The sequence below is a fragment of the Onychomys torridus genome, chromosome 7 (genome assembly GCF_903995425.1).
Source record: "Onychomys torridus chromosome 7, mOncTor1.1, whole genome shotgun sequence".
Lineage (NCBI taxonomy): Eukaryota > Metazoa > Chordata > Mammalia > Rodentia > Cricetidae > Onychomys > Onychomys torridus.
In genome coordinates this window covers 19974497-20001170 of record NC_050449.1, presented here as the reverse complement: position 1 = coordinate 20001170, position 26674 = coordinate 19974497, and the positions used below count along the sequence as shown (strand labels likewise).

Sequence of the window (26674 nt, the reverse complement as noted above, 5' to 3'; positions counted from 1 at the left end):
ATAGCCACTAGCTTTAAGGGAATCTGAAAAACTGTTTTTAGCTAGAATTAAGGTCCCACGGGGGTGACTCGGTAAATAAAGAGCAGTCTTACAGAAAACTTGGAGTCTAGGGGGCTATGGTCACAGTGACTGGGAACGGAGATTTCACTCTTTCTAGAGAATAGAATTTGAGACAGTACAGCTACAGTATCAAGGGTGTCCTAACATAAATGCAAGGTAGTATGGGGAAGGAAGATGTAGGGCAGTCGTTCTCAACCTTCTTAATACTTCAAGCCTTTAATACAGTTCCTTATGTTGTGACCCCCCCAACCATAAAATTATTTTCATTGCTGCTTCATAACCGTAATTTTGCTAGTTATGAATCTTAATGTAAATATCTGATACGACCCCTGTGAAGGGTGTCATGACCCACAAGTTGAAAACCGCTGGTATAGGGGATTCCGCTCTATTTAACCACTGAGAAGAATTTCCCCTTGGTCACTAACCCAGCGGTAGCTTGAAGTCCTTCCTAAGGGCAAAGGAAGAGCCCAGCTCCTGAAACCCTTCCCCCGCTTCAAGTGGATCCCTGGAGCTGTAAAAACGCACATCTAACAAACTTTAATTTACTGTATGGACTACTTAACCACAGCAAACACGAACAGGGCAGGGTGCAACAGTGGACTCATCCTCGCATTGCCATGTCTAAACTGCAAGACAAACTGAGCACTACTATCCGTTTTCAGGTCCCGCTGTCCCCGAACACACGGCTGATGCAAGAACTTGACACATTGTGGGAGAATTAAGAGGAACTGTGACAGGCGGAGGTTGGCGAGACAGCCATGCTACAGACACGCCTGGCTTTCCACTCACAGCCCACTTACGCATTGTTATGCAGTAGGACAGGTAGCATCGGCTCCCAAGCCCAGGCTCAGAAACAGTTAACCAGAGTTGCACAGAGCCGAGGTGAGCTCAGGTTTGAGTCGGAGCTCCCTGCACGACGTGGCACTGGTTGGCAGGCAGCTGACATAGAGGAAAAAAACGAGAGCCTAAGTTTGGACTCAGCCTCAGGAAGGGTATGATATTATTAACTCTGCCGAGCCAGCTCGTGGGACGGAGCCCTTCCACCACTTCCGGGGGTGTGGTGAAGGCGGGGTACACCAGTGCCAGCCACACGCCAGGGGTGGCGCCTCGCGGGGGACTGGGCTGCACACCAGCCCACTCGGGGGCCCTGCTGGCCCGGGGGGCGGGGCTAACCCGGCCAGGTCAAAGGGAGAGCCGCGACGTGACGCACTTCCGCCTCGCTCCTTCCGGCTTACCCGGGACCCCGGCCCTCCTCACAACAACAGTTCCGGGCGCTCGCGCGGCGCCGCGGCCCTGTCCCCGCCCTCCCCCTGCCACCTGCCGCCCGGCCGCGATCAGGAGGGCCGGAGTAGTCCACCGCCACTGCGCTGCCCCGCCCGGAACACCGGGAGGGCGAGCGCCGCGGAGCCGCGGAGCAGGGGCGGCCTGCCTTCCTCCAGGCTCGGCTCGCTCTCGGCCGCGGCCTTGCTTCCCCCAGGCTCGCACCCCGGCCGCTGCCTTCTTCCAGGCTCGCACCCCGGCCGCCGCCTTCCTTCTCCGAGGCTCGCCCTCCGGCCGCTGCCTTCAGCCGCTCAGGCCGCGCGGCTGCTTGCGTAGGGCCTTGTTGCGTTTCATCTTGGGGGTCGCGGAGGCAGGGGCGGGGCGCTGAGCGGTCCCCCGGGGCTTCTCCTTCGCGTCCTACCCAGGTCGCCTGCCCGCCCGCCTTCCTCCGCAGTCCGGAGCCAGGCGGAGCCCAGACCTGGCGGGGACAGCCGCACCCCCGGCCCGGCACCCAGAGCCTGCCGCCACCACCGCCACCGTCCATCGTTGGTATCGGCGATGGCCTTCGTATCGCCCGATGTGCTTGTGACTGATTTGGACCCAGAATATTGAGGACTCACGTCTGTCCCCACCATCCCAGCCGTGCCCGCCCAGTGAGGGCTTAGCTGCAGCGCCGCTAGACTGCCCGATTTGGAGAGCACCATGGACCAGAGTGGGATGGAGATTCCTGTGACTCTCGTCATTAAAGCACCGAATCAGAAATACAGTGACCAGACTATTAGCTGCTTCTTGAACTGGACCGTGGGGAAACTAAAAACGCATCTATCTAACGTGTACCCTAGCAAACCAGTAAGTGTAAAACTGGACGCGGCTGCTCTGACCTGCAGCCCCCACCCGTGTGCCTGGTACCTCCCTTCTCCCAGCCTGCCCCTCCTCGCCAGTCAAATAGGTCTCCATTCGAAATACTTTTGGTTCTGAGGTTGCAGGTGTCTCCTGAGTGACCCATCATTATTATCCGCCTAATGAGGTTCAGTTAATTAGCGAGTATACAGAAATACCAAGAGACAAGAATTTGCAGTTATGGAAAAGGGACCATCTTCCATGGACCTTACAGTCATCTCATGTGAATGTCCGATGCTATTTTGTGTGTTTTTGAGATAAAGAATCACAGCCCATATAAGAACTTTCGTTGCTTCCTAGGCCAAAATTCCATTTTAATTTTAAGTACCTGGCTCAGGAATATGTTCATGATGGTGAAGAGAGTGTTTTTCTCTTCTGGAATAAGTATGTGACTTAACTTAGCGAAAATTATCCTTTAACCATCACTCCATTGTACGTGTTGTAAGTTGCAGACTCACTTTGTTTCCCCACTTCCCACCTCCCATTCCTCATGAAGATACATTGAGACGAGCACTTCTTCACCCACCCGTCATCTGATGCCTGTTTTATTATTTGGTTGTGTCATCTGTTTTGCTCAAATCAGTGTGGCTTTGTTTTCCATTCTTAACTCTATCTTGGTATTGGAAACATTAGCAGAATGTCGCCATTTGTCACCACAGTCTGATTTGAAGGTACGTGGTTGGTAAGTCTTTGAAGAGTTGAGAGAAGTATGCCATATAGAGTATATTTGAGGCTTTCATATTCTCTATTATATAACTTTTCATTCTTGAGTACCTAAAAGTCAACTACTAAATCTTATAATTAAATGTAGTAAAGAGACTTTTTTAGGTTGGGAATATTTTGGCATATTTACCACCAGCTAGATGGAAAACAACTGCTTTTTAGGCAGGTCTGTTTTGTGCTCCTAAGTATGGAAGATGTTGTTGGTCCGTGTTAAGATATTTATGAGTTAGAACCATGTTTATTGCAGTATTGTTTAAGATTTAGACTTCTGGAATAACCACTGAATTATTTTATTGCAAAGGTCGGAGGTGTATATTTTGTTGTTTGTTTGTTTTAAACTCATTTGGCATTAGCTGTATTTGTGACACGAATATTTTTAGTATGGGGGGGGATCACCGAGTTACTTAACTAGTGGGAACAAACTAAAAAAGTTAGAACTTTGACTTATTCAAAGCTTAGGTTTGAAAGTGAAGATTTACACCAGGATAACAATTTGCTAAGAAATTGAGGTTTATAAAATTTTTCTGTTGCATATTATTGTTTTCCCACATTTTTGAAATAGAAAGCACCTAGTGAGAATAGTTATAATTGAAGGACATAGATTTTGTAGCAGCCCAAAATACTGTTTTGAAGTATATTCTTAAGACTGCATATACCTGTATGGTATGTACTAAGGTGAAAGTCATGTGTTGTTATATTATTTTACCGTTAAGGGACTTGATCTGGAATATGTGGATCAGAAGTTTGCATTAAACCCCATGTGGTACAATCTTAGCACCTGAGGTAGAAGCTGGAGGATCAGCAGTTCAGGGTCATTAACTACGCAGTGAGCTTGAAGCTAGTATGATCCTGTCCCCCAAACCAAAACAAATTCAGTACTGTTCTAAAACTTTTCTTTTAAAAACAAAACACACACACACACACACACACACACACACACACACACACAAAAAAAAAAAAAACCCATGTGAGATAGAAATGTGAAGCCTGTTTCCTTCTCTGCCCAGGGATAATAAGCCTACTTGAGGTTGGAAGTTTGCCCTTGCACAGCTAGTCACTAGCGGAGGACTGTTGGTGCAGCTGGATATTAATGCCTGAAGAGGAGATCACTTGCAAAACTGTTTTTCCTGACTTGCCCAACTCATAGACACACTGGAGAGTCTTTTGGAGGCTGCACCACATATTCTAATTAATGACTTAACCTTGTAACATTTCTCTAGCAAGTTTTCTGAGTGGATTGTAATGCCCTGTCAAGTTCATGTCTAGGTTGAAAATTTTGTGTAATTATTAAACTTTATAGGTCTCTGTTCTGACTTGTCACCTGGAATTCATTTTGGAATATCACGGTTGCTGAGTAACTGCAGTTAGTGGTATCCTGTAGCTAGAGAAAACATCAGCTCTTGGAATTAGGAGTCATAAACATTTTCTTTTTGAGGTTATTTAGAAGTCAAAATATTTTGTAATGAAGCAGATTATAGCAAGAGTTTAGATCCTTGTGACTTCCCACAGTGACTCACATTGGCTCTTTCAGTGTTTTAAATGTTGTATCCTGTGTGTGTATTCATGTGTGCATGCTTCACCTTCCTTGTGAGACAAGGTCTTACTGGTTTGCACAGCATGATCTCAGATTCTTGGCTCAAGTGATTCTCCCACCTCAGCTTCCCAAGTTATGGAACTATAGGTCTTGCTCTTCTTTTCTCCCCCCTCTCCCTTAACAACTACTATTCTTTCAGAGTTAATGTTGCACTGATGACCCTACACCTTAACATTACTGCAATAATAAGCAATACAGTTCTAAGAAAAGACTAGATACCTAGTGGGCAGAAGGGGAAGATATTTGTCATATATATGTGAAAGGTGTATGTGGAGTTGAGCTTTTGGAATTCAACTAACTTCCGAAGATACTGGTAATTGGATTAGAAACTGGGACGTTCACCAGTAACAGTTCAGGTTGATAATGTTTTAGATCACTATGAAACCTATTCTAATAGGACATTTGCTGTTATTGATGATTTTGTTTTTCACTCCTGAAATTGGCCTGAAGTATGAAATAATCATTCTTAAATTTCAGTAATTGCTACAGGATCTTGAAGAACCCTTTTGGAAGGTCACTTTTTTATAGCATGAATTGTTAAGAGGGTCTTATTAATAAAATCAAACCTGAAGCCAGGTATTGGGGTGAATGCTGGAAGATTAGAGAAGCAGAACAAGCCACAGCTTCCTCGCCTCTCCAGTTCCTCAGGTGATCCTGTTTCCTCAGATTGGATACCTCTCATCTGAACTGTGCTGCTCCAAAGCCTAAAAGCTTAACCAGGCTAGTTCCTGGTTCTCACGCCTTATATACTTTTTTGCTTTCTGCCATCACGTCCAGGGATTAAAGGCTCACTTTCTGGGATTAAAGGCATGAGTCACCATGCCTGGCTGTTTCCAGTGTGGCTTTAAACTCAGAGATTTGGATGGATCTCTGCCTCCCAAGTGATAGGATTAAAGGCGTGTGTGCCACCATTTTCTGGCCTCTATATCTAGTGGGTGTTCTGTTCTCTGGTTGCACAATATTTTGGGGAATACAACATTACTACACTTTTCCTTGAGTGTTGGATTCTAGTCTGAACTTGGACTTAGTTATCAGAGATGTAAATGCCCAAATGGTTGAACTTCCAATTGTTCAATAGAATACTATCCAATAGAAATTAAAAATATACAAAATTCACCTATCTAGTTAGGCACTTTCCCATCTCTCTTTCTTAATGTCTTACTTGCAGATGGTAGGTAGTTAGAAATGGAGTTGACTTACCCTGAATTTGATGTTGAGGACAAACCTTTCCAGTGCTTGGGGTCCAAATGCCTTGTGATGTGTGTCTTCCTTCTGGGTACATCTCCTCTGCCTTTGCTGTTTATTTTATGGTGGTAAAACTACAGCAGTCACTTCCAGTGCTTAGATCTTCTGTCCTCCCTGATTGGCCAGGGAGGCTTGTGCTAGCTTTCCAGGCTCTTCTTTTACTTTGACATTCTATTGGAATTCAAGAAGCAAGAGTAGGACCAATTGTATATAGGTTCTGTTGTGAGAATATAACATTCTGCAGTCCAGAGGAAGTTCTCCTTTTCTTCAGTGGAAGTAGTGTATCTTGTACCTTTTGGAACTTTTTTGTTTGTTATTTGTAATTCCCTATTACCTTATTTAGGTCATTATTAAAAAAATGTAGTAACTTGACCACTTCAGGACTGTTGATTTCAATAATCCATATGCATGAATACTTTTCACTTGATAAGACAGTTGTCTTATATAATTTTAACAAATTTAAGAGGTCTTCATGTCACCTAGCAGTATGGCTCAGATTTAAAAACACACTTCGTGAACAAGTGATACTGTCACATTTAATGTGAAGATGATGAAAACTAGAAATTTGGACTTTTTAATGACTGCTGACTAAAATTTACTCAAGTATTTTGTAGTCTTATCCTTATGTCTTTTTTTTTGGGAAAAAAATGTAAAGTTTTGTTTAATAATGCATTAATGCTTTAGGGGGTTCTAGAGTTTTTAGTTTAAATTTCTCTTTATGTAGTACTGATTATCTAAAATGCTTTTATTTAATTGCTCTGGTTTTAAACTGCCATTTAAGCTAGGCATTCTATTAAATACTTGCTTTGCTCCATAATGTTTATTTGTGGTAGACACCCTGTGATGTTAACTCTTTTATAGATGAAGACACAGAGACGTGATGAGTCTTTTGCTTAAAGTCATAAAACTCTTAGATTTGGGATTTGAACCCAAGCTGGTCTGACTTGAAAATTAAGGCCCTTAGCCATATCTATATATGCACACATACACACAGACACACACTCAGCTATATATAATGAGATGAGGGCTGCCCTGTAGTTACTTGACTGTATCAATTATACACCTATAAACAGAAAACAATAAATTGAACTATTAAAAGATGTTTGGGGCTGGAGAGATGACTCAGGAATTAAGAGCTCTTATTGCTTTTGCAGAGGATCGGATTCAATTGCCAGCACCAACATGGCAGTTCACAAATGTCTTAAACTACAGTTGTAGGGGATCTGATGCCATCTTCTGGCCTCTGTGGGCATCAGACACACATTAGGTGCATAGGCATATATGAAGGCAAAACACCCATACATTTTAAATAATTTTCTTTAATTAAAAAAAAGATATACATTTGGATGCTATGATACTTCAAACTATATAGTTGAGTAACGTATCCTTATTAATGTGCTAGCACCCAATCAGCTTACTGTGTAGTTATTACTATTTATTCTGATAAACTATAGAGAAAATGTGGGAACATACTATTTTAAGATCGCAGAGTGTGTTGCTTTGTTCTGTCTCCTCACAATGTATTAATTTCTATACTTTGGCAGTCTCTATTGCACAAACATCTGGCATGTGACTGAATGGTTTGTGAGTGGAAACCTCTTTATGCTGGTTATTGTTGTAAGGAGCTAGGAGCTAGAGGCTGTTTGGTACTGAATCTCTCAGAGCTTTGGACTAAGTGAATTTAGTTAGAGACATGTTTAAAAATTTACAGAATTCATTTTTCCCAGAATCCATATTTTGTGTGCCTCCTTGTATTTAGCTCTTTAAGGCTATTTGATACTTGTGACTGAGCTGTGTATGGGAACTGAAATGGAATAGTTTCTATTTTCAAAGTACATGTATACTAGTTATTAGAACTTACCAGTTAGTTGAAGATTACTTTTATTGAATCATTATCATAAATCTTAAAAATCCACATAAAGCTCAAAGTTAGGGCGGACAGTGGTGGCACACGCCTTTAATCCCAGCACTCGGGAGGCAGAGGCAGGCAGATCTCTGTGAGTTTGAGGCCAGCCTGGGCTACAGAGTGAGTTCCAGGACAAGCTCCAAAGCTACAGAGAAACCAAAAAAAAAAAATTAATATTTTGAAATTATGTGGAATTGGATTATGCTAATAAAGTTGGGCATAATAGGGTCATGACTTTTAGTACAGAGGATTTTTTTTGTCTCTTTGTTTTCCATTTTTTTTTGAGATTTTTTTTTTTTTCTCTAATCACTTTATTCTGATTAACTTACAAATAGAAGCATCACATAGTGAGTTTAAGGACTTACTTAAACACTTACCCAGTCACAAGCTCTATACATCTCTGTAAACTTCTATACAGTTAAAATGGCATTCTTTTCCTACATTTCATCCCTTATTACCTGTTGTTACCCTCTCTTGGTCTCCTTTTTAAATTTTATTATACACCCACAGTGATACTTATTGACATATATACGTATGTGTTAGAGGCTAGGATCCATATATGGAGAACATGTAGGGGTTTTGTTTCTGCGTTTGACATGATTTTCTTAAGTCATATATGAGAGACTTATTTAGTCTTTTGTCTGCCAGTCTACACACACACACACACACACACACACACACACACAAACTTTAATCTTTTCATACTGGTGAATCTTTTTGAGTAAGAAAATATAGTTGGTTTTATAAATTCATGTGTTGGACTGTTGTGAATATTTAAGTTGTTTTTCTAGATTGTTGTGTATGATTGTTTTCCCTTATGTATGTATGTGCATCAAATGTGTCCCTGGTGCCCAAGGTCAGAAAAGACCATCAGATACTCACCATTCCAGGACACACACCCTGAGAAACCTAAGTCCAGATGAGGTCTCGCATCCAGCTTTCCTTCACATCCCAATAAAACCATCAAACTTGAATCTATCAGTGGATTACTCTATTAGAGTCTACACAATCCAGTTACTTCCTAAAAACCCCATCGGCTGACAACCAATCCAGTGCATGCATCTATAGGGGACACTTCAAATTCAAGCCATGACATTCATAAAAGCTAGGCAGAGAGTCACTCATGCCTATAATTTTAGCTGTGGGAAGGCAAAGGTAGGAGGATTCCTAGGGTTTACTCACCAGGCTGTCTAGCCAGGTTCAGTGTGAGCCCAGATGAGGTTTATAAGAATTCTGAGCTCAGGAGCTTCTGGCCTGTAGATTTGGGCTGGGGTTCAGATCTTTCTTTCTTTTTCCCTTCTTCCCTTCTTCCTTCCTTCTTCCTTCCTCTTTTTTTCTTTTCTTTTCTTTTTTTTTCTTTTTTCTCTTTTTTTTTTTTTTTGAGGCAGGGTTTCCATAGCAGCCCTGGCTGTCCTGGAACTAGCTTTGTAGACCAGGGTGCCTCGGACTCAAGAGATCTGCCTGCCTCTGCCTGTGATTAAAGGCGTGTGCCACCAATGCCCAGCCAGATCTTTTCTGTTCAAACTTTTTAATATTTATTCTCAGGAATAGTATTTATTCTGTCATGTTTCTTGCTTTGGCTTTTGTATCTTAAGTGGATAGCAGAGTTTTTCTGGCCAGCTGCGTAAACAGGTGTTTGAATAGACTAGCTTTGCCTCTAGGTTCCTGAGAGATCCATCTGGATCTTCTCTGCTTGTTAGGTCGCAAAGCCTGCTCCACACTACGTACTATCTAGGGAAGAACTGTACTGATGGGATTAGCTGACTGTTGGTTGTGGGAGTGAACGTCAGGAAGAATAGTGTTAACAGTTAATCTTATTAATTTTGTGCTAGAGAGCCACAGAAACAGTTTAGTACTTCTAACTAATACTGAGTCTTTGTAATTCTTAAATTTAAAGATACCATATAATTTATTCAGCAAAAAATTCATTTTTAGTGTGTGAAGTTACTGAGCTCTGGAGGTTTGTTATAGACAGCAGTATCACTTGTCTTGATAGAGAAGTGGATTTTCTCCCCTCTTCCACTTTTCAGTTTGTTCCTTGAGGGTTTCAGACAGTGTGTTTTGATCATAGTCACTCACTCTCCAGAGAAGTGGGTTTTCAGTCAAGGAAAAGGATAATGAAGAAATGAAGTCATATTACATGTTCAAGTTAAACTTTGAGAGCTCAAATTCTATACTTTAATACTTAGATTATATCAAAGCAACTAGTTGTGTAAAAAGTTATTGTCATCTGGCTTGCTTTATTTTTCAGTTTGTTGGTACTTAAGTTGAAGTGGTTTACTTTTTAAACAAGGAAAAAATTTTAAGCCTCAATTTAGGCGTATGAAAAACTCTTTTTTTTTCTGTTTTCAAATCAAACAATTCATTTGTCTTTTAAAACTTAAGATGATATGAATGCATTTGAATATTCAGATGAGAGCAACAATGTATTACTAAATTATAATTCACATACTGTAAAGTTTGTCATTTAAATTATACAACTCTGGCTTTTTGTATTTTTATAGTTATTACTTGCCTACCTGTAGCACATTTTCATCACCTCCCAATTAGTAGTTACTCCCTATTATTTGTCTCTAAGCTTCTCTGTCTCTGGATTTGCCTATTTAGGACATTTCATATAAAGGGAACATAAATAGATGGCCTTTATATCTGGTACCTTTCACTTACCATAACAGTCACTATGTTATAATGTGTACCTGAACTCCATTTCTTCCTCTGGTTGTTGTTTGTGAATGCTGTACTTTATGTTTTCATTCAGTAGTTGATGGACATTTGGCTTCTTTCCACTTTTTGGCCTTTATTAACAATGAAGTTACAAACATTCTTACATAAGTGTTGGAGTAGACATTGATTGCGGCTCTTTGTGGCATATACCTAGGGGTATAATTAGCTCTGTGTCTGAGGGTGGCTATTTCTCACTTCTGAGCAATTGTAAAAATCATGAACAGTAGCGACCCTGTTTACATCATTTGCTATGTGTGCAAGTTCTAATCTCCCTATACCTTTCTCAGTATTTGTTTTTGTTCCACATGTTCTATAAGGTTGCCTGTAATTTTGTTACATTTTTGTGTCTGCTTCTCTAAAAATTGATGTTTTCTTGCTGTGAACCATAATTTTTTATTTGTTTATTTTTCTTTTTCTTTGTGAACCATAATTTATGGGGGGAAATGCTAAAATACCGTTGCGCAATTGTTCCTTCATAATCTGCTAATATCAGTGCATCATTTGTGGGAATTAACCAGATGAATTTTGTCCTAGCAAGTGTTTCAAGCTATTGTGATTAATAGAATATCTCATTTTATTCCTTAATAATTACTTATAAAATAGTGCTAAATGAATTTTTCCACCAAATATGTGCAAACTATTCTGAACTTTCCGAATTTCATTTAACATTGCATTTAGCATCTTCTTAGGCACAGTGCCAGGCTTTGGGGACAAAATAATGAACAAAAGGGATAATGCACCCTTTAATTCTTAGCATTAGTATTTCTTTCTGGGACACAAACTTGTGCATATAATTGGCGATTGTGGTTTGTTTCAGGATGGAAAGAAGCACAATAAGTGGCAGGAGAAACTGTACTAAGTTGGTCAGGCAGCAAGGCCTGGCTGAGGCCATGTTAAAGTCAAGATCTAAAAGGATGATTAAAAGCTGCAGGAGCTGGTAGGGAAGACCACAAGCAAGATGTTCAAGTTGGGAAGGAACTGGGAATCTAAGTGAATGCTAGCTTGGCTAGAAAGTGGAGGGGGAAAGACAACTAGAGGAGATGGGAAAGAAACCAGTCAGGATTGGCCGCAATGTAGGAATTAGAGTAAATAGGCCCATGGGATGGCTCAGTGGGTAAAGACACTTTTCTTGCCTCCTTCCCCATACACTCACACATAATAATAAAAAAAAATTGGAGCCAGGTAGTGGCAATGCACGCCATTAATTCCAGCACTCAGAGTCAGGTGGCAGGTGGATCTTTGTGAGTTTGAGGCCAGCCTGGTCTACAGAGTGAGTTCCAGAACAGCCAGAGAAACTCTGCCTTGGAAAAAAAATTGGAGTTAGTATTAAATCTCATGTATTTTAGAATGGGTCAGGATTGATTGGCATTTTAAAAAGATCACTGTAGTTCCTGACTTCAGAGTGGAAGCAAGAAAACTAGCTGAGAGGCTGATCAAAAGCATAGGCAGGAGAGCCAGTAGAGATAGGAAAAAGTAGGTAGCTCTGAGCGGATATTATTAATAGATTTAATGCCAGTTACATATAGGAGGCGAGATGAAAGAGGGGTTGATTATGCCCAGGTCTTTTGCGTTAACAGCCAAGGGCAGGTGGGATCAGCATAGGAAAGAAGGAATGGGGAACTGGCATTTAGCATCCATTGTTGGTTTTTTGCCTGTGAGTTACCTGTTAAACATTAGACCATGTCACATGTCATAGCCATTGGATATATGGGTCTCTGAGAGAAACAAAGCACTTGGATGGCAAGATACAAGAAACATGTCTTTTGGAATTGGATGGACAATTGAGCAAAAGGCCGTAAGGGTTAAAGACCAGTGATACTGTAGAAATGAGAATGAAGCCTTTACTCCATCACAGTGATGCAAGTAGAAGCCTGATGTCATCTTGTAAATGCAACAGTCTTTTGTTGGGTGCTCCTAAGGCTTATCCTCAACCTGTTAGAGACTGGTTAGCCATTGTCTCATGTTTCTGTTTAGCAGGTAAAGCTTTAAGGAAGAATTTTGGGGGAAATGGGGGAAAGGGATTCTCTCTAGGCTATTAGCTTAGTTGTTAGATGGCATTTTTTTTTTTTTTTTTAGGTTAATTGGGATATGCTTTAGTTTACTTGTTACTTTTTGAGATAGGATTTCTCCATGTAGCCCTGGCTGTCTTGAACTCACTTTGAAGACAGGGCTGGCCTCAGACTGAGAGATCTGCCTGCTCTGCCTCCTGAGTACTTGGAATTAATAGTGTATGCCACCATGACTGGTTAGTCCTAAAATTTAATAATTATGCATATGTTCAAATGAAAGACCCATAGTTTGGGAGCTAGGAGTTCTCAAAATACTTGATTTTGAGATTTTATCTTTGATATAAACGTTATTAGTAGTCTAGGTGATCACTGTATATATAGTTATGAGATTTTAGTACTTTGGTTATTTAATTTTTTTATTTAAATTTTTGGGGTGTTTGTAGAGCTAGAGTTGTAAGCAATTGTTCTGAGTTCTGGAAGCTGAACTTTGGTCCTCTGCAAAAGCTTATGTGCTGGGTTTGTTTGTTTGTTTGTCATCTTGACACAGCTGGGTCATTTGGGTAGAAGTAACTTCCACTGAGAAAATGTCTTCCATCAGAGACATTCGGCCTGTAGGTAAGTCCCTGGACATTTTCTTGGTTAATGATCAATGTGGAAAGGCCCAGCCAGCTGTGGGAAGTGCCACTTCTGAGCAGGTGGTCCTGGCTTGTGTAGAAACAAGCAGAGCGAGTCATGGAGCACAAGCCCAGTTAGCAACATCCACCTATGATGATCTCTGCTTCAGTTCCTGCCTCCAGGTTCCTGCTTGAGCTCCGGCTCTGACTTTCTCAGTGATGGATTGTAACCTGTGTTTGTAAGGTAAATTAAACCCTTGTTTCCTCAGGTTGTTTTGGTCCATGTTTTGTCATAGTAACAGAAGCAATCAGACACAAGCTGTATGCACATTCAGCTGCTGAGCCATTTGCCCAGTCCATGAGACAGGCTCTCTCATTGAACCTGGAACTCCCATATTCATCAGTGAGCTCCAGGGATCTACCTGTCTTTGCCTCCTGAGCACAAGGATTGCAAGTGTTCGTTGCTGTGCCTGGATTTTTATGTTGGTGCTGGGGATCCAGACTCAGGTCCTCTTGAATGGCAGACGTTTTACTGACTGAGCCATTTCCTCAGTCCTAGTACTTGTGTTTTAAACTGAATAATATTGCAAAATATGTTATGATGTAGGTTTTTCAAGCGTATGCTTCTGGAGACTGAAGTGTCTGAAGCTATTGCTTCTGGGAAAAGTTAGTCTCAAAATAAAGTACAAAATTGTTTTTCTAGTGTACTTTATATATATTATTACTACTATATTGTACAGACTAATGGCTTATACTCAAAGTGTGTGTGGACAGTGGTCTTTAATACTGCATTTTCTAACATTTTTATTTCTTGCTCAGAAGCTATATTTTATGATTAATTCTATTGCTGTCACAGTTTAATAAGAAAGTAGAGGTAATCTATATAGGAAAGAAAGTAGATAGTGTACAGGTAGGTCGCTTTCCTTAGAAGTAGTTGGTAAACATGGCGTTCTTCCACTAAAAATCCGAGGTTAAATGATTTAAGCTTTGGACATGGACTTTCTGCCAACATCAAGATGTATTTCTGTACAGACTTCAGTTGTTACCTTTTGAAATGGAGACTTGAAAGTTATTTTAGTATGGGTCAAAGCTTTCGTGTTCAGCCTTTTGTAGCCTTAGCTGAGTTTGTTTTTGTACCAGTCATGCTCCTGAGCATCCTGAATGCTAAGTTGCAAAGCAACATGCTGGAAAGATATATCGCTTTTCCAACAGTCTCACATAGTCCTGTTAGGTCTTCATGAAACCACATAATATAGACACCAGAAATTAATATCTGTGATGCTTAAATGTGTTCTGCTTTAACAGCTTGATGTGCATTCTCTTCTTAGACTCCAGCCTGTGCAGTAAATACTGTTGTTATCCTCTTTTGTAGATGGAAATGTAATGGTTGTAGGATCTTGTACACATTTCCTGACTCCTCTTCAGCTATCTATAATACTGCCCTGTGAGTCCGATTCCTATACACAAGACCCCACTTGTAGCAAATCAGTGATGTTGCTCTTGATAATCTATATTTTTCTATCCTACAATGTCCGTTTTTTCTATTAGATTCTTCCTTTTGGCATACAGATGTTATTTCATATATATAAACAATCCACAAAAGAAAGAAATATGCAAGAACCAAAGATACTAGACCTTCTCTAGATCCAACTTCTCTTGCCTTCTTTCTCTCCTATGGGACAAAATGCCTTGTTAGTTTTTATATATTTACTCTTTCTCACTACATTGCTGTCCTTTTCTCTTGAGTCTGTCCCAGTTAGATTTGTTCTTTTGTAGCTGTTGCTCTGGCAAGGTTGTTTTCACTAGCATATTAGTGAACTTCTTGTAGGGTGCTTTGTGGGGAATGCAGAGATAAATAGAACAATGTGAGAGAAGTTTCCTATATATCAGAAGCCTGGGAACATTTGAATAAATATAAATAAATGTAGTACTTAAGAACAATAGAGTATTTTGCATTTGTTGGAAAGAATTAAGAAACTTATTTGTGTATTGCTAAGGTGTTATCCACAGGATGTACTGAGAAAGCATGGCATCAGAGAACAAGCATAGTTTCCTGCCTTTTATGTAATAAGGGAAAGAGAATTGTGTATTTCTATAATGAGAAGGAATATAAAATTACAGGGTGTTATTGGCTTGACAAAGGGCACTTACAAATGCTTACACCACTGAGGACTATGACCCCCCACCTCCAGCAACCATTAACTGCCCATAGCTCCTCAGGGAGGGCTGGGCCTAAGAGCCCCATCCTTGAGGGAATGTTGATGGGCTCCATCTTGTGTAGGTAGCCTCTGTTGCTGTGACTTTGTGGTCTTCCCATTCTCTGGCTCCTGCATTCTTGCGCCCCTTCTCCCACAGTGTGTTTCTTTGGAGGAGAGATGATGTCCTATTTCAGACTGAACTCTCAGCAGTCTTGTGTTCTCTCAACCCTTTGACCAGTTATGAGTCTAAATTCACTGTTTCCCGCTGCAGACAGAAGCATCTCTGACCAAGGCTGAGGACAGCACTAATTTTTGGTTGTAAACAAATATTTAAAGGGCACTTTGACACCATATTCATTTAGCAGAACAACAAAAGTTATGACCTTGTTAGCTATGAGTCTTTCATCAGGTGTACAGTGTCAGGCATGAATTATTACTATGGAGTGGGCCCCACATCCAATCAGAACCTATGGCAGACATAGCACTATTGTGCCAGTGGCTTATTTTGCCTGTGAGGCTGGCATTGTAGCTTCTAGGGAGCTCATTAGTTTGACTGTGTGTCCCTAGTAGTGTGTATCTTAGGGCAGGGAGGGAAAAACTATTGGAAGTCATAGATTTCATTCAAATCATTAGTAACAATCTTGTGATTATTATTTTGAGATTATAAGTAATGTAAAACAATTTTCAAATAGCATATAAATTTCATCAACAAGTTTAGTTTTAAAGGTGAGAGAAGATATAAATAAGTAAAAACTTGAAATAGAAAATACCAGTCTGAATTCAGGGGCTTAAGTTTTTTGTTTTTTGTTTTCCTAAAAAATAAGAACTTATTTTGTAGCTTTGCCCACTGAAGACAAAAGTAAGTACTACAAATTTTCAGATTTTTGTCTTAGGTACCATTTCAATTAAAAAGAATTGGGCACCTGATCAGTGGCAGTTCTCGGCCTCAATAGAAAATGTAGAAGCTGAACCTGGGCACTTTGTATCTGTGAGCAAGAAGACTGTTAGAGCAGACAAAGATCATGTCAAATGGCACTAGAGTAAACTTCAAGGGATTCCCGGTGTTCCAAGATAGTACAGTCTGAGGAGTAAGAAAATGGTAGTGTTCAAAAGCATAACATTCTGTGAACTCTCAAGGACACTAAAGGAAAAGGATTATCAGCACCTCACTGGTTTTTAGGGTTGCTTGGGCAGTCACCCTAAAAACTGACAAAGGGAAGAGTTGTACATTGTGCTTGTTTTCCTCATATAGACTGAGTAACCAGATAGTGAATGAGATAAAAATCTAGAATGATCATACTGAAAATAGAAGGAATTCTGGAGTTAGAAAAATGAGTTTGCTATTCCTAGTGAAAGAATGGAGCAAGTCAGTAGCTAATTAACAAGGTAGGTAGGAAGTATATAAGGGACAGATCAGTCTAGCAGTGTCAGAGCCACTGATCAAGCTCAGTATCACTAAAAGTCACCATCCTAATCTACGTGTGCTGATGGTGCAGGAAGTACCTAGCTCTCTCACAAAGTACACCTGTCACTGACCTTAATCTGAGCCTACTTAGCCCTCTACACCTAACTACTACAGTATGCAGTACCAGGAGGATACAGCTGACCCAAACAGGACAGATGCCTTTTTTCAGAAATACACAGGAAAAATGAAAAGAAAGTACAGATGTTTGAGGTTGTAGCTCAGGTGGTAAAATGTTTGCCTAGCATTCATGAAGCCCTGGGTTTGTTTGATTCCTAGCATCACATAACTAGACATGCTGTTACATACCTGTAATCCCAGTGCTTAGCAAGTGCAGGCAAGGGGACCGGAAGTTCCAGCTCCTTTACAGCTATATAGGCTGCAATACATGAGAAGAGAAGGTCATCTGCAAATGTATAGCAAGCTTGGAACCTACCTAGGTTACATGAGCTATTGTCTCAGAACAGAAATAAAAAGATTGAGATGTAATTCAGTCTCGTGTGTGACTCTTGTTTGAATTTTGATTTAAACTATCTCTAAGAAATGAGAAAATTTGAGCGCATGGTTGAATGTTACAGTCTTGTAGTAATTAAAAACCCAAACCCAAACCCTAAAGGTTGTATCCAATCAAGTGAAAAGAGAGATGCATTTGCTCTTCTGTAATCTCCTCAAGAGGTGAGGTTTCCAGGGGTAGGGAGGAAAAGGATAGATTAAGAATTGTAGAATGGCAGTTGATGATGAGTACTTGAGAGTTCTTTAACATGGTAGTGGTTCTTTTCATTCTATCCACTCTGCATGTTAGAGAATTTTTATATTGAAGTAAAGAAAAAAATCATGCAGAAGAGCTCTTCTTTAGGCCGAGTGATGGTACAACACAAGTATCTACTAGTTAAATGTTTGGTTTAGTGAAAAAATGATGGTTTAAGATGCTATAATACTTACAAAATGAACTTTAGAATTTGTTTGGCCAGGTATTGAATCATTACTTACTTAGCATTAACTTGTGCATATATATATATATATATTTTTTTTTCCATTCACTGCCTGTTGGCTACAGATTAAGAAACTTACTTTCTCCTATATCACAGCATTCCGTACAGAATACTTCTGTGATGACTTCTGTTCACCAAAATGTGTGGAAATTGCTCTGAAGACACCAGCTGAGTGTCATCTAATTGAGTTCACTTCTGAAAATGTACTGTCAGATCCCATATCTAAGAACTGCAGGTCTGCCCTTCTCTCTCCTTCTTCAGATGGGTTTTATCAGGTTGTAGCTTGTGATTCTGACCAACGGCCTCTAAATTGCCCCCATCCTAAGACTTCTGCTGTCTAGATACTAGTTATCTCATTAGCAAGCAAAATCTAGAGTTTAAAGGATTGTAGGGAGGGAGGTTAAATGGGAGGAAATAAGAATACCAGATGTATACAGAGCTCTATTCAGTTTTTATGTGCTGGTTAGAGTTTTCAAGACATGCATTAAAAACAAACAAACAAGCAAAAAAAACTTTATATTTGCTTTTTTTAAATATAGGAATTTACACTTTGCATTTTAGAAATGGTACATTAAAATCATGTCTGTTAGTTAAGCATCTTAGAGAATAGCTGCGTTTCTATAGTGTCTTTTGGTGTCTAAGAATGCCTGAACTGTAGATCTCACTTGGCATAACAATTTCCATTATGATTTTCGAGTATATGACTCTTGTCATAGCCATGCTGAAAGTACAGTTTGTTTAAAATTATATTTATGGCTTGGATTGGATTTTGGGTTTAACCTTTGGCCTAACTAATAAATGATTTTCATGGAATTCAAGGGACATTTGCAAACAGGCCTAATGGGGACTAACAAAAACACACTAATTTAAGTAACGCTAGCAGTGTGAACTTTAGCAGATTTATCATGAAGTACTAAACTGTAACAGAGCCAACCAGAACATACTTTCTATTATAGGTTACAAATAGAGGTGATAGCCAAATCTCCATGTGTTTGTGTTGATTTTTCTTTGGTTTTGCTGGTTGAGCATGTGTAGATATTTGTAATTAATATCTTATTAATAGAATCTTATTAATAGAAAACCCAGAGCCAGATATTGGGGTGAAAAAATGAAAGATCAGAGAAGCAGAGCAAGCCACAGTCAACCTCACCTTGCCAATTCCATGAATCCTCTGACTGAAATCCTCTGAGTCCTCACTCGAAAGGGTCTCAGCTGAACTGCCTTAGTTCTTATTTCCTCACACCTTATACACCTTTCTCCTCCCAGCCATGTCACTTCCTAGGATTAAAGGCCCGTGTGCTCCCCAGTACTGGGTGGGATTAAAGGTGTGTGCCACCACTGCCTGGCTCTGTTTCCAGTATGGCCTTGAACTCACAGAGATCCAGATGGATCTCTGCCTCCCATTTGATAGGATTAAGGGTGTGTGCCATCACTGTCTGGCCTCTATGTTTAATCTAGTGGCTGGCTCTGTCCTCTGATCCGATCCCCAGGCAAGTTTATTAGGGCACACAGTATATCACTACAACTTTCAAATTAAGACCAATAAATTCTTTTGTGTTATGTTTGGAAGGAAGAAAATAAATCTGTATATACCTTATATTAAAAATACTACAAAACAGTTCAAAATAACTGATGATCTTGAAAATTGATCTTCTATTGACTATTGATAGAAGGCCCTTTGCTTTTCCATTTATTTGAACTTGAAGACTTTTAATTAAGACCACTACATTATAGTTGATAAAGCAAACTTCTGGTTTACCTTTTTGTCAAGTTTTATGGTGATGATCTGCATTTAAATTTTTCTTTTTTTTAATTATAGATATGCTGCTATTTGCTCAGCTCTTAAATGCCTTAAGCAGAACTTGGGACACAAAAGTTCTTAAAATATCTGCTTTTCTGCTTATTTGTCCTCAAAGAGAGTTTAGTTTTATTCGTATTTAGTCATGTTTTCTCCAACCTTAAATATGTGTAATTAAAGAGCTGAATTCTTTCTTCTGTCCCATTTCTAGTTGACGAAGGACCAGAGGTTGGTGTATTCAGGCAGACTGCTTCCTGACCATCTGCAGCTGAAAGACATTCTCAGAAAAGTAAGCTCTCCTTCTTCCTTAGAAGAGTGGGAGAGACGGTCTTCCTCGAGTTTTGTCTAGTCATCAACCACTGTGGGAGCAGAACAGATCTGTAAGCACAGAGGTGGTTTGGCTCACAGTTTGGTATGCCCATCTGAGCTAAATCTGAAGTTACTCATGTTCAGATGTTTTTCATCTTTGAGAAGAAAACACTGACTTATCAGTACTCCAAGAGTAGAGTGTTTACCGTGGTGGAAGAGTGATAGCCTCTCTTTAAACCCATTTTTAATCAGGATGTATAACATTCTTAATAAAAAATGGTTTGAGTTAGGAGTTTAAGGCAAGAAAGGAAATAGGATGGTGCCTAAGTGGTACACCTGTTATCAGAATTTAAATCTGGTGCTCAGACAGTGCTGTGTTTCAAGGGAGCTTTTTGACAGTCAACTTGAATGCTAATTATTTTAATGGTGCCTTTTAGCTCATTGTCTTTGTGAAGTTTTTACTTTTAGAACTTTTTATTCTTGCTATGCTGCTTTTTGTTTGTGAATACAGCAAGATTGGATAGCTTTATACTTTGTGTTTGGCTTTTTAACTTAACTCTTAATTCAGATATTCCTGATCTATTTTATTCTGTTTATGATCACCTGTGGGAAACAAAATGTAATGTCAATGCATTTCTTCTACTTAAGTGACATTTTAGCTTTGCCAGTGTGGCTCTGACTGTTCAGTTGTATGATTTCAAATGGCTGCAGTGTTTTACTATGCCCACCTAAAATATATTACAGAGTATAGCACAAAGATTTCTCATCCACTTTCCCGCTAATGTGTATGCTACCCCAGCTGTCATAGCTGCTTTCATGGCACATCTGTTGTGATCAGTGAACATTATCACTAAAATTATACATACTCAAAGTTATCACTATAGGTGATGCATACCCTGTGGATTTTGGCAAATGTTTCCACCATTATAGTATCATATAGCATAGTCCTAAAGTGTGCTCACCTATTCATTTTTTTGTCTTCACTTTTTGTGGCGCTGGCATGATTCCCAGGACTTGGCACTAAGAGCTCTACCATCTGGCTATGCTGACCATTGTTTTATTTTCCTGTTTAAAAACTCTTATGCTATCTGCTTTTTGGAATACAGATGAATTTGTTGTTCATTGTTTTCTGAAGAACAGCCTGAAATCTGCACACTCTCAAAAGCTGTTGCAGATCTTATCAAGCACTTCGTTGAACTGTTTCTCTTAAGTTGGCTTCTTTTTAGTAAAATATTGCTATTGGCTCTACAAACTGTCGAGTTATAAAATGTTCCATAGGTGTATTTCCTGAAGGTGAATGGATGTTGTGCTAAACGTTATTATATGACCTTTTGGCCCTGGGTGTATGGGGCTACACACTGGATACTTTTTATTGTTTGCTGTTCAGAAGCTGGGTCTGATTTATGAAGAGAAACCACCTCTCTCATGCTGTCTGTCTGAAACCTTTCCTTAAACAGCAAAACCCAAGAACTTCATCTTCTGGACTCCTAAAGCAACTGTAGCTGAGGCTTGTCAGTTCTTTGCCAAGTGTTTCCACGTATGTTTGTCAGTGCACCCGTTGCACCGATCGTCAGTGTACCCTGTTGCACTGATTGTCAGTGTACCCGTTGCACCCATTGTCTGTCAGTGTACCCGTTGCACTGATTGTCTGTCAGTGCACCCATTACACTAGTTTGGCTGTCAGCAATATCGTAAGCTCCTTTAAGACTGCCCTTGACTTTCTTGAATTCATCTCAGAACTGAGCACAGGTCTGGGGCCCTTTGCTCACCTCAGGCATCTTTCTTGACTGTTGCCCACCCACCCTTCCCCATGCTGCCGTTCTCCTCATTCTCTAAAAAGACTGACTCGTCACTCGGATTCATTGTTGTCTGGTGCCGTCAGGTTTTCCAGCTCTATGTCTTGTGTAAATTTGTGTGTGAGCTCACTGAAGCATAAAGACCAGTCTAGTCATGATTGAAGATGTCTTCTCTTAGCCGTAGTTGGAAATTTGTGCAGATAATGTGGGATATTTATAGAATACAGTTCAAATATGTGCTCTATATCTGTGTGTAAGTTTTACACATTAAAAAAATGTTGGCTTAATTTGGAAAGTAGTAAAAAGCTATACTTCACCTTGCTAAAATTAAGGCAAATGAAATTGAGTTTCTTTTATCAATACATTCAAGTAACTGAAGTATTTCCATTATTCAAAATTTGTGGGTCTAAAACTTTAAGGTGGCTCTTATATTGTTATTAAAACAGTATATGTTTTTATATTGAAATAATAGTTTATATTTGTTAAATTTTGTAGTATTGCTTCAAATATGCTTTATGTATGCCAAGTACTATTAACGTAATAATTATTGAATATTTGAACCATTCTTCAAGCATGGAGAGAAAATAGTGAATTCAGAAGGCCGCAGAGTATTAAAATGACAAAGGTATCTCCAAATACTGAACAATTTATTATTAACAAAATAGCTAGGATAGAGAGGAAAGGAATTTAAGTCTTAAGTTGAGTATTTCAGCTTAGCTATTGGTTTTTTGGAACTGTAAATTTTCCTTTAAATATGATTTTTTTTTAATTTTAGCAAGATGAGTATCATATGGTTCATCTAGTCTGTACTTCTCGGAGTCCTCCAAGTTCTCCAAAATCCAGCACCAATAGAGAAAGTCACGAAGCACTGGCATCCAGCACCAATTCTGTGAGTTATTTTGAGAGGAGTAAACATTGAAATTTTCTGATTTTCTTTTTCTGCCTCTAAAAATTAAATGGAGGGCTGGGGTGTAGTTCCACAGTACAGCAGTGGTCTAGCGTATGTGAAGCTCCGGCTCCCAGCAAATAACAAACATGCAAACAAAACAAGCTAACCTGAATAAAACAGGACATTGGAGTTCGTAGCTTTGTTTTGTTTTATTTCTGATCATCATTGGGTATTTTGAGAGAGGGTCTCGTGTAACTCTGCTGGTCTTGAATTCACTGTGTAGCTGAGGCTAGCCTTGAACTGCTGATCCATTTGCTTCTACTTCCCAATTCCTGGGATCAGAAGCCTTTGCCACCACACTCAGTGACATGGTTTGGAAAAGTTAAGAAGTGAAATTTAACATTTGTTTTTGATACACAATGTTACTTTACTTCCAAGCTGTGTTCACCATGGAGTTACAATTTGATGAATGGACAGGTCAGAAATGGAGCCAATCTTTACAGATTTAGTTACTGAAATATTCTGGAAACAGAATTCATATGGTATTATATAATACAGATCTTAGGCTAGTGAAGTTTAAGAAATATTAAGGTATCAAATGTAGTATATTTTATTCAAAGTACATTAAATTATTTAAGTTTAAGTGGCCTAAACTTTTATTAAAGTAGATTACTTGGAAAAAGACTTTGTGGGGCTTGTTGTTTTTTGTTTTTGTTTTAAAGATTTATTTATTTATTATGTATACAGAAGATGGCACCAGATCTCATTACAGATGGTTGTGAGCCACCATGTGGTTGCTGGGAATTGAACTCAGGACCTCTGGAAGAGCAGTCGGTGCTTTTAACCTCTGAGCCATCTCTCCAGCCCTTGTTTTGTTTTTTAATCACTGGATTCAGGCGTATATTCACAGTGAAGGGGGAGGATAATTACTTAATATATTTACCTCTTACATAAGTAAATATTCATTTCTGCCTGAAATTGTTTTGGGAACTTGTAAGAGTTCAGCTTTGAGGTGAGAGGATGGAGATTATAGAAACTTACTTTCTTTACTGACTTCTTGGCTAGGCAGGGAACGTTGATTGTGTTAAAAGTATTTCCCTTGTTAGATTTCAATTAGCCAGCCAGTGGTGGCTCATAACTTTAATCTCAGCATTTGGGAGGAAGAGGCAGGTGGATCGCTGTGAGTTTTGAGGCCAGGATGGCAAAGGCTACACAGAGAAACCCTGCCTTGAAAAACAAACAAACAAACAAACAAAAGGATAAAGAATTCAATCAAAATTTTAAGGCAGGCATGATCAATAGGGTAAATTAACTGAGAGATCTTCTGATATATATTAAATAACTAATTCTTTAAGAAATAAATCCTGAAATTGCCATATTTACTCAGTGTGTCTTCTGTGGTACCAGCCATGAGAATTGAACTTATATTAAATTGAATATACCTTGGCATGAAAGGGACAAATTCCAGACTAGCACAGAGATTTTTTTTTTTTTTTATGTAGTTTTGGATGCAAGTATATTCTAGTTTTTGTTGACTGAGCCAGTGGATTCTTGGCCATAATTTTATGTCATTAACATGTATTTTTTTTCAAAGTGTTATGGGAATATAAAAAGTATCAAAGGAAAGATAAGTTAATTTCCCCTAAGTTTTCATGGCTTAAAGATTTCAAAGAGGTTCAAAAATAAAAATCTATTCATAAAAGGATTGCCTATGGTTGGGGATTTAGCTCAGTGGTAGAGCGCATGCCTAGCAAGCGCAAGGCCCTGGGTTCGATCCTCAGCTCAAAAAAAAATTGCCTAATAAGAAGAGATGTAATTAGTTTTAGAGAAATTTGGCTGTGTTGACATAGAGCTAGGCTTTACTATTAACTATACTAATAAATACCATATCTTTTTTTTTTTTTTTGCCATTTTTTTCAAGACATGGTTTCTCTGTGTAGTCCTGGCTATCCTGGAACTCACTCTGTAGACCCAGATGGCCTTGAACTCACAGAGATCCACCTGCCTCTGCCTCCCAAGTGCTGGGACTAAAGGTGTGTGCCGCCACCACCACCACCCAGCTATGAATACCATATCTTAATGTTCCATTTAATGAATTTTTTTTTTTAAAAAAAGCCTTTCTTGGTTATGTCATAGAGAGCCAGATTCCTTAATAAAATATTTGGTATCTGTTTTTCATGAAGTAACTTCTTAAAGAGATCATTTTCCACTGGACAGAACTTAGGAAGACAGACATGCTAAAAGACACACTGCTTATCAAGAGGCTGTGGCAATTTTAACAAACTTAAGAGGATTTAAAAATAACATTGTATCTAACTTTTCATAACCAGAGTACTACAATTTATATAAAATGTAATTATGTTTTAAATATGTACAACACTTGAAACTGTTTTCTGACCATTTCTCATTGAGGAACTTTACCAGGCTATGCTTACTGAATCATTTGAGCATGAGCACTAACATCCTGATTAGTATCTTGTTGGTTACAAAATTGTTTATGGCATTTATAAGCTGATAAAAGTTTAGAGTTGAAAAGTCTGAAAATCTAAGGGCAGTCTTTTTTTCCAAGAAAGCAGAGATGGAGACTGTAAATGACTCTTAAGCTATTTTCTTTGTTAATGTCAGATCCAGCAGGGATTTTTAGATACCTAATTTTCATCATTTTGTTGGATAGTGTTATCAATGTGTATTACAAGATACCTGGCATATAGTAACAGTTTAAATGATTAGACATTAGTGGCTTTATTAGACACTTTCTATGTGCTAGGCATTGAGAAAGGAGCTTTGCTGTAGTTTAATGTGCATAGTTATGTAATTTTTTTTTGTAGGTTGTTCTGTTGTCTAGCTGATAAATACAGTGTTTACTACCACAGTCCTGGATTTCTGACCCTTTAGTTTCATTAAAATCAAAGTATGGTTTTTTGGGGTTTTTTTTTGTTTTTTTGAGACAGGGTTTCTCTGTGTAGCTTTGTGCCTTTCCTGGAACTCACTTGGTAGCCCAGGCTGGCCTCGAACTCACAGAGATCCGCCTGCCTCTGCCTCCCGAGTGCTGGGAATTAAAGGCGTGTGCCACCAATGCCCGGCTCAAAGTATGTTTTATTGGATATGAGATTCAAATCAGTTTCTAAATTTTTTCCCCCAGAGGGATTTTATAAATACATGTTTAGTAAGACATACTTACGTTTTTTGTTTGTTTATTGTAGAATTCAGATCACTCAGATTCAACAACTCCATCCCCCAGTCAAGAGAGTTCGTCATTAGTTGCTGGTTCTTCAGAAGGATTGAGGCAGCGTATCCTTCCACAGGCACAAACTGACCCAGCCCAGAGTCATCAGTTTCCATATGTAATCCAAGGGTAAGTGAAAGTATGGATCATAATTAGGGCCTTCTAAAAATCACAATAAAAAAACCATTTACTTTAGTTTTTTTTTTGCTGTAGCATCTTTTTGATTACTAAAGTATATTTGAAACTTATTTACTTATTTTTCAAGTACTTTCATATGCTTTATTCACAAACAGATGAAACAAACAAAATTAGACCATTAGTGAAAGTGAGAAGCTAAAAGAAATGTAACAAACACCTAAGTGTATATGTAACAACAATATCTGGTAGGTTGGCTGAATAGATAGACAAGTTGTTTTAATTTTTTTTTCAAAACTTCATGCATTATGTTTATTTCAAACACAGTGAAATATTTGCCACCTATAATTTACCCTCATGTTCCTCAACATGCCCTCCTCCCCAACTTCATGTATTCGTTTTGCCTCTTGAAAAATTCATTAGGTCCAGCTAGTGCTGTCCATAATATTCATGGGTGTGGGACACCCCCATTGCAGCATGAGAAACCTGGTAGCAGGCCACATCCTCAATAAAGAATGGTTCTCCACACCCCAGCAACTATCCACTGTCAGTAGCTCCTAAGGGCTTTTGCCTAGAGATCTTTTGGTTGGGGTGATCTTGTGTAAATCTAGTGCAGGTAACCACAGCTGCTGAGTCTTGTCCAGAAGACTGTTTTCTAGCAGCCTTCAGCTCCCACCCCAGCTTTCATTCCTTCTTCCTCCTCTTTTGAGATATTGCTTTAGCCTTACTGTTCTCGTGGTGTTAATATAGATGTTCCAGTTAGAGTGAGCAGTCAGACTTTACCCTCAGCACTCTGAGCAGGGGTGCATCTCTCTGTTGACTGCTGGGCACTGA

General features: G+C 39.3%; 1 protein-coding gene across 1 annotated transcript in view; it reads left to right on the top strand.

Moving 5' to 3' along the window:
* The first annotated feature begins 1270 nt into the window (after positions 1-1270).
* Herpud2 (HERPUD family member 2) overlaps positions 1271-26674 on the top strand; it is a 41209-nt gene continuing 15805 nt past the window's right edge. The window contains exons 1-4 of the mRNA XM_036193820.1: positions 1271-2169; positions 19697-19774; positions 22366-22479; positions 25683-25834. Coding sequence (XP_036049713.1) covers positions 2023-2169; positions 19697-19774; positions 22366-22479; positions 25683-25834 — 491 coding nt within the window. The 5' untranslated portion in view covers positions 1271-2022. The remainder of the gene's footprint in view (positions 2170-19696; positions 19775-22365; positions 22480-25682; positions 25835-26674) is intronic.